This window comes from Macaca mulatta, chromosome 7, assembly GCF_049350105.2.
Source record: "Macaca mulatta isolate MMU2019108-1 chromosome 7, T2T-MMU8v2.0, whole genome shotgun sequence".
NCBI lineage: Eukaryota > Metazoa > Chordata > Mammalia > Primates > Cercopithecidae > Macaca > Macaca mulatta.
Window position 1 is genome coordinate 40,630,784 of NC_133412.1, and position 14,912 is coordinate 40,645,695.

A 14,912-nucleotide genomic window follows, 5' to 3' on the forward strand; every position below is an offset into this window, starting at 1 on the left:
AAGAAATGGTAAATCTGATTTTGCTGAAACTATTCTAGGCCAGAGACAAACATAGAAATTAATTAGTTTTGTGAAGTCAATGAAGCATTAATAGAAAGTAATAGAATCCCGAGAGCCTGTATGCATTGCCAGCTGCCTGAAGGCAGGTCCCCCATTAGGGGGTTATACTCCAGGCTGCCTTGGACCTCATGATCCCAATGGCAGCTCTAGCCTATGAGTTTAGGCCTGTTTGTTGTTGTTGTTGTTGTTGTTGTTGTTGTTGTTTTGCAGCATTTTTGTGACAGTAGCTGGCTGCTGCAGGGAGTTTCAAATGTTTTTTAATGTGCTACGTATAGGAAAAAAGAGTTGACTTGTGTTTCTTCAAAGAGCCTTCTCAGGATCAGTGAGCAGGGGTTAGAGCAGGGTTTCTCAACCTCACCACTATGGACATCTGGGGTCAGATGATTCTTGGTTGGGAGCTGACGTGTGTTGTGGGGTGTTTAACAGCATCCCTGGCCTCTGTCCACTAGATGCCAGAAGCACCCCGTCCCCGAGTGGTGATAACCCAAAATGTCTACAGACGTTGACATATTCCCCCTATGGGCCAAATCATCCCAGTTGAAAATCACTACTGAGTTAAAGCAGATTTGGGTTCAGTTTAAGAAGGAACTTTCTCATAGTGGCCATTTAATGAAGCGAGATTGGAAGTATTTAAAGTGGCCCATGTGGGTTTTCTTCATTGCGTAGAGGACGAGATCAGACAACTTCTAGCAAACCTCCCAAGGCGGACTCCACAGTGATGAGCTAATTTGAGGTGTGTTTCATCATTCTCCAGCATTTTCTAGGGGGACTTTAACATTAAAATAGTATCTTAGAGAAGGTTATTTGATTAGTAGTCTATATCTATATTACAATAAATCAGGCCACAGAATTCTCTTACATTCTTTAAAACAAAAATGTTAAATTAAATCCCCATTAGGGAAAGTCATTTTCAAAAGCATTGGTTCAGCCCTGGGGCCCGACTCCCACTCGTGCCAGCTGACTGGGGGATCTCTCAAGCGTCTAGCGAGTTTCTGTGGCCAGGATGGATGGAGGAGCGTCTCCTGCTTCACGGAACCCTGAAGCCCCTGACCTTTCTCCTACTTAGAAAAAGAAGCCAAAAGCCCGTTGATCTTCGCATCCTGCCTCTGGGCAGCTGCGGCTGAGCTTTGGCCTGGGAAGTCCTCCTTTGTCTGTGGCTGCCACCACCCAGCAGCAGCCTTTGGCTGGCTTTGACCTAGGTAGAGATCCCCTGCCCGTGTTAGGGAAGCCAGGTGATGGCAATTTCTGTGCTGGCAGGAAGCCGGTATTAGACGCAATTGCTGTCGTAGGCCATTAGCTTTGCAAGGACAGAAAAATAGGTATCAGGAATGAGGGAAAGGAACACGTGCGAAAATGAAGGTACTTATGAATCTGTGTGTTAGAGCATTTGGGGTATATTCAGGAAGGGTGAAGGAGCCAAATAGTGTTGTTTCTTTTTTTTTTTTTTTTTTGAGACAGAGTCTCTCTGTCGCCCAGGCTGGAATGCAGTGGTGCCATCTCGGCTCACTGCAACCTCTGCCTCCTGGCTCAAGCGATTCTCCAGCCTCAGCATCCCAAGTAGCTGGGACTACAGGCGTGTGCCACTACGCCTGGCTAACTTTTTGTATTTATAGGAGAGATGGCGTTTCACCATGTTAGCCAGGATGGTCTCGATCCACCCGCCTCAGCCTCTCAAAGTGCTGGGATTACAGGCGTGAGCCACCCCGCCTGGCCCGTGAGAGGATTTTTAAATGAACTGTAGGCCTTGACTATAGGAGCATACACTTCTCTCCCCACTCTGTATTGGTCACAAAGAAAGAACATCCAATTGGAAAAGGCAATCAGGTTTTATTCCCTGGCCAGAGAACAGAGAAGGTGAGCTCTTGTGCTAAATGTACTTTCTCCCCCAAGCAATGGAAGTCATAGGGGGACTAGATGTGGGGCGGGAAAGGAATGTTAGCATGTGCGGGATGGGACTCCGGACGTTCAAGACTATTCATGAACATACGCCTTCATATGTTACATGTACACGAAATGGCAGGGATTTTCTTTCAGGGGAGGGAGTTTTAGCATTGCAAAGATATGCTGATAATCTAAAGGCAAATAGGAGTCACCTGTTCCAGTTTGTGCTGGTTTTGCGAGGTCTTCCTCTGGTATCTGGTCAGGGGTCAAGAAGCTCTGGTGCCATCTCGCGCCATCTCGTTTCTTTAAGCAGCTAAGCCTATAGATGAAGGAACTAAAGAAAAACAGTTAAAAAAAAGAAAACAATAACAAAAACTAAGGACCTTTCCCGGTTATTTCATCAGGGCTGCCCTGGTAACATCAATATTCAGAAAGAATGGCAAACATAAGCTGCCAAACAGATGACACCTTAGTGGTGTCATTGCTTTCTCTTGACATTTGTCATCTAGATTCTGAAAAACCCTTAGAGTATGAATACTTTATGATTTTTAAAAAAATCAGTGTTTCCATTTGTGTCAGTTTCTGCCTTGATCTTTTCTGACACAAAAACTTTAAAACCTAAACTGTACTCCTGGGCGTCTTCAGCGGTCTCAGCTCCCCGCCATCACCAAGCGTCTGTCTCCAGGAAGCCTTCCCTTTCCAGGGTCACCACCGGGATTAAAATACATCGCTTTAGCTTCATCTGCCGTAGCGTCAACACTTTGGAAACTATTTCTCTTCTACTTTAGTTAAAATATCTACCACCGTTTACTGAAATGATTACACTTTTACACCAGATATAACAGCTTTCTCTCCTCTAATCACAAGTTACGTCTTTAAATATTGTTTTGCATGTTTTAGAATTCCTATCAATGAAATAATACACATTTTTTCCACAATACGGTTTTCTTTTCTACATAACATTAGATTCTTGAGATCATTTATATTGTAGACCATATAGTATTCCACTGTGTGACTAGAGCGTGATTTATTTATCCATTCTAGTAATGATGGACATATTTCATTATTACAGACAGTGCTGACTTAAACATATATATGCTTCTTGTGCAGATGTGTACGTGTCTGTAGAGCAATGCCTCTGAAACAACCATGTCTCAGAATCACCTGCAGGGCTGTTTAAACACGGATTGCTGGGCTCCCACCCCATTGTTTCTGATTCAGGAAGTATGGGGTGGGTCCCCATAATTTGGAGTTCTCACAAGTTCCCAGGTGCAGGTGATCTATTAATTTCAGAACTAATTGCTTCAGAGTGTAGCTCTAGCTGCAGAATTGCTGGAGTGAAATAGAGAATGCAAATTCCACTTTAATTTGTGATGCTAGACTGTTTTCCTATCAGCAGTATGAAACAGAGTGTCAGACTTGAATTTTTGCCAATCTGGTGGGTGTTAATGGTTTCTTATTATGTGGCTGAAAGAGGAAATCTAGGTGCCTTTTTGTTTTCCATGTTAAACTTCGCAGAATATATAGGGCTTGCCCACTTTAAATAAAGACTGTTATCCAGCACACAGGATACACAAACGACACACACACAGAGATAGTGTTCCCCAGAAAAACCTGGTAGTGCTGATCAAGTTCAGTGCCAGTTGCTTAAGAAACATCGTAGATAATTACTGTGATTTTAAATATTTTTCTTTTCTTTCTTTTTTTTTTTTGCTCTGTTGCCCAGGCTGGAGTACAGTGGCATGATTTCAGCTCACTGCAACCTCCGCCTCCCAGGTTCAAGTAATTCTCCTGCCTCAGCCTCCCTAGTAGCTGGGATTACAGGCATGTGCCACCACGCCTGGCTAATTTTTGTATTTTTAGTAGAGATGGGGTTTCACCATGTTGGCCAGGCTGGTCTCGAACTCCTGACCTCAAGTGATCTGCCTGCCTCGGCCTCCCAAAGTGCTGGGATTACAGACTTGAGCCACAGCGCCTGGCCATGATTTTAATATTTTTCCATTGGCCTTTTTCAAAAGGATCCGAGGGAAAATTCCACTTTAGTGAGGAGTCTTGTTTAAACAGAAGATACTCCTTTTCATTCATGTCTCTCTTTACTCATGCAGAAGGCTCATTGGGAAAAAGCGGGCTGGACATCACAGTCATTTTATTGCATTCCTCGGGGAAGCTGCCTGAAAGCCAGATCTCAGTTGACCTTTTATTGAACAGGTTTACATTCTAGACAAGAAGCTGTAGCAGTCAGTCCCCTGTTCCGCAGTGTTGCTTTTTGAGTGGGCAAACGCGTGTCAAGGCCCTGTTTCCGTCAGGAGGTGTTAAACTCTCTTGCTGAGGTGTGGTGGACACCCTGAGAGTCTGTGCACATGCCAGGGCCCTCAGTGGCTCTGATGTCTGCAGAAGTGACACTAATGGTCGGCTGTCTTTCAGCTTTCATGACGCTGGTCATCATCTTGCTGCACGTGTTCTGGGGCATTGTATTTTTTGACGGCTGTGAGAAGAAAAAGTGGTGCCTCCTCCTCATAGTTCTCCTGACCCATCTGCTGGTGTCAGCCCAGGTGAGTGTTGCCGCCGTGCTCAGACTATACTTTGGAACTCAAGTCTGTGTATCTAAAATGGTAAATTCTGCTCTAGATGAAATGCACGCTCATGAGAACATGAGGAAATTCAGAAAAGCTGTTTAAGGGAATGAATGAGTCATCTCGGTCTTACCACAGAAAGACCACCACTATTCATTTTTTGGTAGGTCTTATTAAAAGATTTTTTTCCCCTGCTGTTTATTTGCAGTGATTTGTCTCTCCCTAACCTAGGTCAGTTTGGAAACTGTTCATTCTCTGTGACAGCTGCGTGGAAAAGCTGCGTATTCCAGACTCGGCACCATCACTGGACCTTATTCCTAGCTCTCGTATAACACATGTCCTTGGCTAGCATATTTTATTTAATAGAGTTTTTCTCTCTCTCTCTTTCTAATTAGTGTTTGATAATCAAGGATAGGGCCTTATCTTATCAGTCTTTGTATCCTCAATTCGTGGCACATAGTAGGTGGCCAGTAAATGTTGGTGAATATTGAAGAGTTGATACTATTCTTTTTAATGATCAAAAGGAAGGAACCTAGTGGTGGTGTAAGTCAGCATCGTGGTCACCGTTAGTGGGGACAGTGACTGGTGGTGGAACAGGGAGGCTGCTGGGGGCTGAGAATGTTTTGATTTTCATCGAGGTGCTAGTTACACAGGTGTGTTCACACCATGAAAATAAGGTTGAGCAAGTCTTCAGATGTTTATTGGTCATTCAGATAATTCTTTTGAAGTGCCTGTTCGAATCCTATGTCTATCTATTGGATTAGCTTTTTCTTTTTGATTTTTATGAGTTCTTTATGTTTTCTGTAAAAAAAAATCTTTGGTCAGATGTGTGTATTGCAAATAACTTCTATGACGTGGTTTGTCTTTACATTCTCTTAATGTCTTTTGATGAACAAAAGTTCTTAATTTTATATAGTCTAATCAATTTTTCTCTTTATGGTTTCGCTTTTTGAGCTTTTTAATAACTATTAACTTAGCTGAATTTTAAGTTTTAAAATTTGTTCTATTTTTCTCATTTTGGGGTTGTAATTTTCTACAACAATCATGTACTGCTTTTGTAATTGTTTAAAACAGGAAAATGTTTTTTAAAGAAGAAAAGAACAATACAAAAGAGTGTCGCAGTCTGTAAAGTGAATTACAATTCAGTTGGTTTGAGGTATAGAATTATTGTGAAGAATAATCTAGAAAATGCTCAATGCCTGCCTTTCCCACAGAGGCGTCTTGAGAAGAGCAGTCTTTCTGCATAAGGTGCTACCTGTAAAATCTACCACTTTCTTGGGGCCTCGTTTGACTGCCCTAAAGAGATCACCTTGTTTTTATCCATCCTAGCCTCATCTCAATTATAATTATGCTGTCCTCGCATTCATCACAATTTGTAACTAATTCTTTCTTCATTTGTTTCCTGCCTCCCTTACTAGTACAGAACCTCCACTAGGATAGAGACTTGGGTCTCCCCAAGTTGTACCCAGCACCTCTCAGCATTCCATTAGTGTTCTTTAAATGAATACGCTTTTGGAACCCACAGCAATTGTGCAACTGAAAAAGACTCTATTTCCTCATGTTCCCTTGAATACTAAGGATTCATATTAAAGTAATTTGAACTTGTCTCACTGTCTTGCAAATTCTAAGAACCAATTTCACACAAAAACGAATAGAAACTAGTTATATGACATGCATCTTGTATTGTATACTCCATTAGGTTCTGCCTAATGACTGACTTCTAGGGTTACCGTTTGAATACAGCAAAGCACGGGACCTGCAGTGTCTGTTGACCAGCTTAGTTCTACATGCCTTGGGGCCTTAACACATGACACACATCATATGTTTGGTGAAACCCACCCAAGTTCTTGAAAGTATTCCATGCTTCCCTTTATCTTTGGTTATTCCACATGTTTAATAAGCTTGCTGTTATTACCCCAGCTGATTTATTTTTCTTTTGCAGACCTTCATAAGTTCTTATTATGGAATAAACCTGGTGTCGGCATTTATAATCCTGGTGCTCATGGGCACCTGGGCATTCTTTGTTGCGGGAGGCAGCTGCCGAAGCCTGAAACTCTGCCTCCTCTGCCAAGACAAGGACTTTCTTCTTTACAACCAGCGCTCCAGATAACCTCTGGGAACCAGCACTTCCCAAACTGCAGACTCCATCTTTAGAGGAAGCACAACTGTGCCTTTTTCTAAAAATCCCTTTTTTCTGGTGGAATTGAGAAAGAAATAAAACTATCCAGATGCGAGTTCCATTCCCTTGGCTTTGCCGCAACTGCTCTCCGAAAGGGATGCCTCAGCGGTGTGCGTCCTGGCTGCATGAGAATCACCTGGGACAACGTAAAGCCTACTGATTCTGGGCTCCACCTTCTGGAGCTAATTGGCCTGGGCACGTGGTGAGTTTTAAAAGCTTCCCAGGTGATTCTGATGTGCAGCCAGGTAGAGACCCACTGGTTTGATATCCAAATAGGAGCTTCCTGAGAACACTATAAGTGAATGAGAATCTGGTGTTTAACTGTCTCCTAACTCAACTTGTGCTGAGCAAGTAAGTATCTGGATGTCAAATCCTGGCTATCTTTTATCTTTCTAAGTTCCGAAGTCACAGAAGGCTGAAGGGCTATAACCCCTGTTCACCGTTTTCGTGTACTTCACCATCTTAGGAGAACACGGTAGGCTGGGCTTCTAAATGCAATAATAAATTACATTAACTATGATAATTTAGCCAAAGTAAGATACTGATTAAGTCATATTTTTCTGAAGTTCTTCCATTCTAGGTTTTGCTTTCTGAGGCATTACATTGTTTGTGAGTATAGATTGCGTTTTATTAACTAAAAATGACTGTTTTCTGACTTCCTTGGGAAGGTATTTTAAAATCAGGAAGTTTTATACAATGTCTGTAAGCCTGTTTAAAGCTTTCCATGGGCTCTGCCCCAAGGCCGTTGGCTGCAGCGTTCACCATCTGAGTGCCAGTTGCTGGGCTAGTTGAGGTGAAGTGCATTGTTTTATCTCTGAGCAGCTGTGCAGGGAGCTGAGCGATGTGCCCTAGGACAGGCGTCGCTGGAGCTGGTGGAAGTACAACCAGAAGCACGAGGAAATGAGCCAAAAGGGTGTCGTTGACACTTTTCATTTGCTCCTGTGATACTAACAGCACTTTCACCCAAATGCTTTAATGTAAAATTGGAACTAGATCTTAAACTGCCAGATCTCACACTATTGCATAATCCGTATGGTCTTTAGATCTAGTCAATGTCTCTGGGTTTTGGTAGCAGATACAGCGTTCCCTTTTCAGGAATACCTGAGGTGTTCTTTCAGCTTCCAAACAGGCCCTTTGATTTCCTTTATAAAGGGAAAATGTGGGCAAATCATGCCTTTACAATTAGAAATTGTTCCCAGTTGATGTCTTTTGGGGAACTGGTGGCGTGAAATGCAAATGACCTGTACATTAAAGTCGTGTCTCAGTGAATACCATACATGCAGTACAACATTCAAAAGAGAGGAGCAGCAATCCTGAGGGGCTGGGGGAGTGACAGCGGCAGGACAGATGGGTGGGTTTGACAGATTGTGATGGCAAGAAGAATGATCATGTTTAAAACAAACATGGCCAGTGTTTTGGGCTAGCCACACATCATTCCAGAGACCAAAACCTTACGAGCTAGACCTTTATCAATATCAGTGAACCCCCATGTTTAAAATATTAGAATGTTTAGAGAAAAAATAGAGATAATAGAGAGAAAAGAAGAGGAGGGCTCCTAGCAATGTTGTAAACAGTCTGATAGGCAATTGTGGTTATTCCCCTAAAGTTTACTTCAGCACTAACACTAGTGCTTCCGCTGGAGTTTGCATTTTTCCAGCTTTATACAAGATTTTCCTTTGACTGGAAGAGTCAAGGATATACAGACTCAACAGTGACATTTATTGTGCAACATCAAGAGGAATAAGATACTCATCAAACTGGGAATATTCTTATCAAAACATGGTCTTCTTTGAATAAGAAAAATATATAGTTGGTTATTATGGACTTAAAACTGTTAAATGGATATTCTGATAAAATATTTACTGATTCGTAGAGTGTGGAAGATCTGAGAATATTAGCTTCACTCGTCTGGAGCTTTGAGGATGCCTGTACGCTGATAGTTTCATATTGACTAAAACTGGATATTGTAAAATCTCATTTATAAAAACTCAGCTGAGAAGAAAATTTTCTTCGATGGTGAGACTGTTGTCTTAGTTCAGGAAATTATTTAATAATCCTTTATTACCTGTGAATGAAGGAACTCCGTAATTCTGATTTCTCCTAAAACATGAGCCTTTCCAGAGTCAGCTTAGACACTGTTGTTGCGAATAGCCATGCTTTGCCTTATGCCAAGGAGGCCCAGAGGGAGGGTGTAGTCTTCCTCTGTTGCTGTGTGTATATTGAAATGCTTTTTTTTTTGCTTTTTTTTTTTTTTTTTTGGCATTTGTTATCTATAATGAGCTTTCTGAGCCCTGATAATAAGTGAGACAAACAGGGAGTATTGATGTTATACACTCCCTTCCATTCAGGATTTTCTGCTCGGAGGGAAATGTGGATATAGTTAAAGTTGACCTTGGAGAATTGTGAATATTGTTGCAATTCTTGAATATATTACCATGTGAATAATAGATACTGTGTTGCTCTCTAGTATAAGCTATATTTATTTTTAATGCATTTGAATTACTAGTTATAACTGGAGAAGTTTTTTTTACCTCTATCCGGGCCTGCCTGACTGGCAGGATAATAGCAGCAGCCTCTTTTAGAGCATCTTAATGAAAACATGGCTGAAAGGAATCAATGATGATATCTGCAGACTACATAGAAAATGGCTTTCGTTCCCAGTGTTAACATTTTATTCTCAATCACATTTCAATGCTTGCGGAGGGTGGCAGATTCACACCAGAAACATTAGGTGTCCATATCCATAGCGTGGATGCAGAATAAGCAGTTGTGACAGAAGCTTCTTCCTACCTGGTACTCCTCCCATTCACCTCAACCCAGCCCCAGACAGGCATTAGCATTCAGTGTGGGCCCTGGGGCAGCCCTGAAGCCTGGCTGGGCCCCCACACGGGGGCAGCCTGTGACGGGCACCAGTGGCCTAATTCCGGGGAAGAGTTCCTGGAGGGTGTTGGCTGTTTTCGTTAGCTCAGTTTTTTTCTGGGCTCCACCATTCCTAACCCCAGGTAGACAAGATAGACGTCACACACAACAATTTTTAAAGTATTTTGCTTAGTGCATTTTGTTCATGATTGAAATGTTTGTTTCTTATTTAATAGGCTTTTTACATCATTCTATTAAGTGTTAGTGTTTAGAAGAGGCAGGTATTGTCACTATGTAAAATATGTAATATTTTATATGTTATACTATGTCATATATACTTGCAATATCAGACCTTGCATTCAGTACACAATGCAATTGACTCTTTGCAGACCTGCATTTTTCAGTGAACAATAAAGATTGTCTGGCACTCTTCATTTCCTGTGTTTCCTGTTCTGTGGAATGGTGTATCCTTTAGTATCTGTTACTACCGTGTTTTGTCTCCTTATGAAACTTGGATGTACATTCTGTTGTTTATGACTGATCAGAGACATTTTTAAAAGAGGAATTCTTTATCTGATTTAAAACTCCTAAGGCTAATTTCATATCTGTGTGTTTAGGAACAGTTTGGTGCAGAGCATTTCCTTGAGGTATCTTAAACTAAGTCGGGGGAATCCTCAAATATCCTGGAAGCTTGCTTTGCAAAATCTCCTAATTGTAAAATGGTGAATTTAAAGATTGTTGCATAATAGTGGCTGAGGATTGGAATCCGGTGAAGAGGAGAGTACAATTTAGCTTTTACCTGGTGATTCTGAGTAGCCTAGAGAGTCCTTTTCTGTTTCTTTCCCTTGGTGAGGAGGCAGTACAGCTAAAGGGCTGAGCTTGGCCCTCACCATCAGACAGGATACATAGGGGATTATGATACGAAACTCAAAACCATTTGATGCTGGTTCACTCTGACTTGAAATGAGGCTGTTGCAAGCTATGTTGATTATATTATTGGATGAAATGTTCTCAGGGCTCTTTGCTTCTAACCTGTAAACCAGTGGAAGAGGTGGGCATTCCTCAGGTATCAGCCCAGATTCCTGTACAATTTCATTGGTCCTTAAACAGTGAATTTTGGTTCTAACTTAATTGTTACTTGTTTGGCATTTCGTTGGAATGGAGATTTCCCTGTGACCAGCCTCAACACATGAGAAACCTCTAGTGGAAAGAAGTGCATATTTTACTTTCACCTCTTTGAAAATGCCGAATAGAAGGAACCACTGAACAGGTTGTGGTCCCAGTCTCAATAAAAGAATTAGATACATTCTAAGGTGACTATAATAGATTATGAGCCCCAAGCAGATCCTGGCTTTAATGCTCAATTAATTTATAAGTGGTACTTTTTGCCTCAGTGTGGATCACTGTAAATCCTTCTACGTACTAGTAAAATTACACATTTTTTAGAGCTTGCACAAAATCAGTTGGAGTTTACAGTGCTTATTCGGGGCTTACCATGCACAGAATACTGCTTAGACACTTCAAAAGGAAGGAAAAGAACAAGACGGTGGGGATCTTTGTCCTTGGAAAACATATAATCTAACTGCACAGATTAAAACACCTAAGTATTATTTTAAGGCAACTACAAAATGCACTACAAATTATGGAATAATATAGAATAGCTTGACTACTAAGATGATGCTTAAAATTTAGAAGTGGATGAAGGGCACTGGGTAGTGGATATAGATAGGTGATAGCTGAGGAGTGAACCCTGGGGGCAGTCAGTTGAAAGGTTGGAAAGGAGAGAAGAAGGAAGGAAAACCAGAGGCGTGCAGTGGCTTGACAGCCGGTGGGGAAAGGATGTCAAATGCTACTGGATAATGGATAAGAAGAGGAGAGAGAATTGATTGTTGTGTATGGAGAGATGGAACTTGCTGGTGACCTTGATAAAAACAAGATGGAAATCAGAGTGAACACCTGGATGGAATGGATTGTACGGAACAGGAGATAAGGAAGTAGACACAGCATCAAGAACACAGATGTTGTGCAGCAGTGGGGTGATAACCTAAGGAGGATGTGAGGGAAAGAGAGTGTGTTTTTCTCTTTTTTTTTCCTTATGATATAGACTGTAACTGCATGTTTATATTAAGATAAGAGTGACTCCATAGAAAGGAAAAAATTAATGACATAGGAGAAGGATAGGATAGTTGCCAAAGCAAAGACCTGGAGGAGGGAATAGAGAGGGAAATTCTTTTTTTTTTTTTTATTTTTTTGAAACAGAGTCTTGCTCTGTCACCAGGCCGGAATGCAGTGGCATGATCTCGGCTCACTGCAACCCCTGCCTTCCAGGTTCAAGCGATTCTCTTGCCTCAGCCTACCAAGTAGCTGGGACTACAGGTACGTACCACCATGCCCACCTAATTTTTGTATTTTTAGTAGAGATGGGGTTTCACCATGTTGGCCAGGCTGGTCTTGAACTTCTGACCTCAAGTGATCTGCCCACCTCAGCCCCCAAAAGTGCTGGGATTACAGGCGTGAGCCACCGCGCCTGGCCAAGAGAGGGAAATTCTTAACATTAAATGCTTATATTGGGTAAGTAAAAATATTCAAAATAAATAACCTAAGCCTCTAATTAAGAAACTCAATAAAGAAGAGCAACTGAAGCTAATATAAGGAGAAGAAATGAAATAATAAAAGAACAGGAACCAAAGAAATAGCATTAAACAATGGGGAAAAATGAAACAAAAATCTGGTTCTTTGAAAAAACCAATAAAACTGGTAAAGCTCTGGCCAGATGGAAAAAAGAGAAGGCACAAATATCAGTAATGACAGACATCACTGTAGGCCCTACATTAATAAATAATAAAGGATATTATGGATAACTTTAATGCCAATAAATGTAAAAACTTAAATGGACAAATTCCTTTTTAAAACCCACAAAATTCACTCAAGAGAGGCCGAGGTGGGTGGATCACCTGAGGTTAGGAGTTCGAAACCAGCCTGGCCAACATGGTGAAACCCCATCTCTACTAAAAATACAAAAAATAAGCCAGGCATGGTGATGGGCACCTGAAATCCCAGCTACTTGGGAGGTTGAGACAGGAGAATCACTTGAACCCAGAAGGCAGAGGTTGTGGTGAGCTGAGATCGCACCATTGCACTCCAGCCTGGGCAACAAGAGTGAAACTCCATCTCAAAAAAAAAAAAAAATTAGAAAATCTCCATATCCTTCTATGTCTTCAGACTTTGTTTTTTCTTGCCTCTTAATATGCCTTGTAATTATTTGTTGAAAGCTAGACATCGCCTCTTGGGTAATAGGATCTGAATTTTAAAAGCCTTGAGTGTAAATTTTATGTTAATCTAGGTAGGAGTTGGACTATATTTAATGTTTGCTGTGGCTGTGAGTGCCAGAGGCTTCGAATTCCTCTGGTGGTCTTGTTTTTGTCTCCCCTTTTGACTGTGGAGTTCCCTCAGTGCCCCTTTTCAGAGAAAGCCTGTGTCTTGCAACTCGTTCAGCTGTAATCCACTGTAAATTACACTAGAGCCCTGTTGGTATGGCAGTGAGATGTGGAGGAGGGGACATGCATAATAATAATAATAAAATCTAAATCTCAGTATTTTCATGGGCCTGGATCCCTGGGCTGAGTGTTTCTTAACTTTTTCCCCCTTAGATAAGACAGGAAGCTAGAAGGTGGCTGGAGAAGAAAGGTACCTTTCCTCAGCTGGGACAAGGCTTTGGTACAGTCTTTTTCCTTTGTTATGGAGAACACTCTGGATGTATTTTACAATGAAGACAGTATTTCCCACCCTTGCACTAGTCCATACTCAGACTCCAGCAATTTGTCAACATTAGCATTTAAGTGTCACTACCAGTTTATGGCTCCAGCAGCTTGCATTCCAGGTGAGCAAATCTCAGCTGTGACTCTGGATTCACCTCTCTCTCCAGATTTCAGAGTGGTGGTTTACCCTGAGACCTCAGTTCTCTGATGGGTTCAAAAGAGTTGTTGATTTTTCCATTTGCTTAGCTTTTTCTTGTAAGGATGAGAGTGATGATTTCCAAGCTCTTTATATGATAGAGCTAACTGGACATCCACTATATCTTAAATAAATTGAATTTGTAGTTTTTATAAAGAAAATTATTAAAATGTACATGTTTATAGGCAATATGGAATCACTATTACACATAACTTTTTGTTCTGTAAGACAACAAAATGTCACGATTGAAATTGCAATTCTCCATATTAAATGGCTATATATACACTTTGACAGAATTCTTGGTATATTTAAATGTTTTGATAATTTATCAAAGGGATAACTGAACTTGTGTCCTGTTAATTTACTTAATCTAGATCACATTGATAACAGTGCCACTCTCAGGGAATAAAATTGTGTGAAATGTTTCTGTTTATCCTACTAGATAACAACGTGTATCACAAATCTATAGTCATGGATATGAATGGAGAGTTTCACAACAGGCCCGGGTATATGTGGGAATTTCATATATGGTAAAATTGGCATTTTAAATCAGTGGGGAAAGCATAAGTTATTCAATAAATGTGTCTGTTTGATTATTTGATTATATTTGGGGAAAAAAAGAGCAAAGCTAAGTTTTCACTTTCAGTTATTTAAACATATTAAAGATTCAAATGCAAAAAATAAAACCATAAAATAATCTTTTAAAATTAGAATAGTTTTATCATCTAAAGGAGGAGAGTTTTTCTTGACATTTCACTGAGGCTGCAAACCACAAAGAGAGAAGAAAAAACAGATTTGGCTACATACAACTTTAAAACTGCAGTGCAAAAGACATTCTAAACAAAGAAGATGGGGAGAAACATTTTTGACAAATATAGAGTTGTCACCTATAATACATAAAAAGCTTCTATAATTAAAAAAATTAATGATACAGTAAAGAGATCAAAGCATATAAACAGGTAATTCACAGAAAAAATGCAAATAGTCAATAAACATAAAACAAAATGCTAAACCACTAATAAAAGCAAAACAAGCAAATAATTTTGGACTATTGGATTATCAAGGGTGAAAAGGATTGATAATAACAAGGATTGTTGAGCATATGGTAGAAACGACATATTATGAAAAAGGAAATTAGTACAACCCTCTTGGGTGGTAATTTAGCAAAATCTGTTATATTTATACAGTTTTGAGATGTGTATATTTTGAACCAGCAAATTCCTCTTCTAGGAATTTGTCCCATAGAAATGGTGTGTCAGAGGAAAAAGACCACCAACTCACAGTTTTTTCTGTTCTCTCACTCAACAAGCGATCAGTTCTGCTGCAGACACCAGCTGGCTGTCCTCTAGTTCAATTCCAATGCTGTCTACCTGGAGATAGCATCAGATCCCACAGGTTCAGGGCTC

General features: G+C 40.6%; 1 protein-coding gene across 1 annotated transcript in view; it reads left to right on the forward strand.

Moving 5' to 3' along the window:
• The window catches only part of APH1B (aph-1 homolog B, gamma-secretase subunit), a 29,298-nt gene extending 19,312 nt beyond the window's left edge, over positions 1 to 9,986 (forward strand). Inside the window, exons 5-6 of the mRNA XM_001105067.5 lie at positions 4,366 to 4,493; positions 6,457 to 9,986. Of these exons, the coding sequence (XP_001105067.2) occupies positions 4,366 to 4,493; positions 6,457 to 6,624 (296 nt within the window). The 3' untranslated portion in view covers positions 6,625 to 9,986. The remainder of the gene's footprint in view (positions 1 to 4,365; positions 4,494 to 6,456) is intronic.
• The last annotated feature ends 4,926 nt before the right edge of the window (positions 9,987 to 14,912 follow it).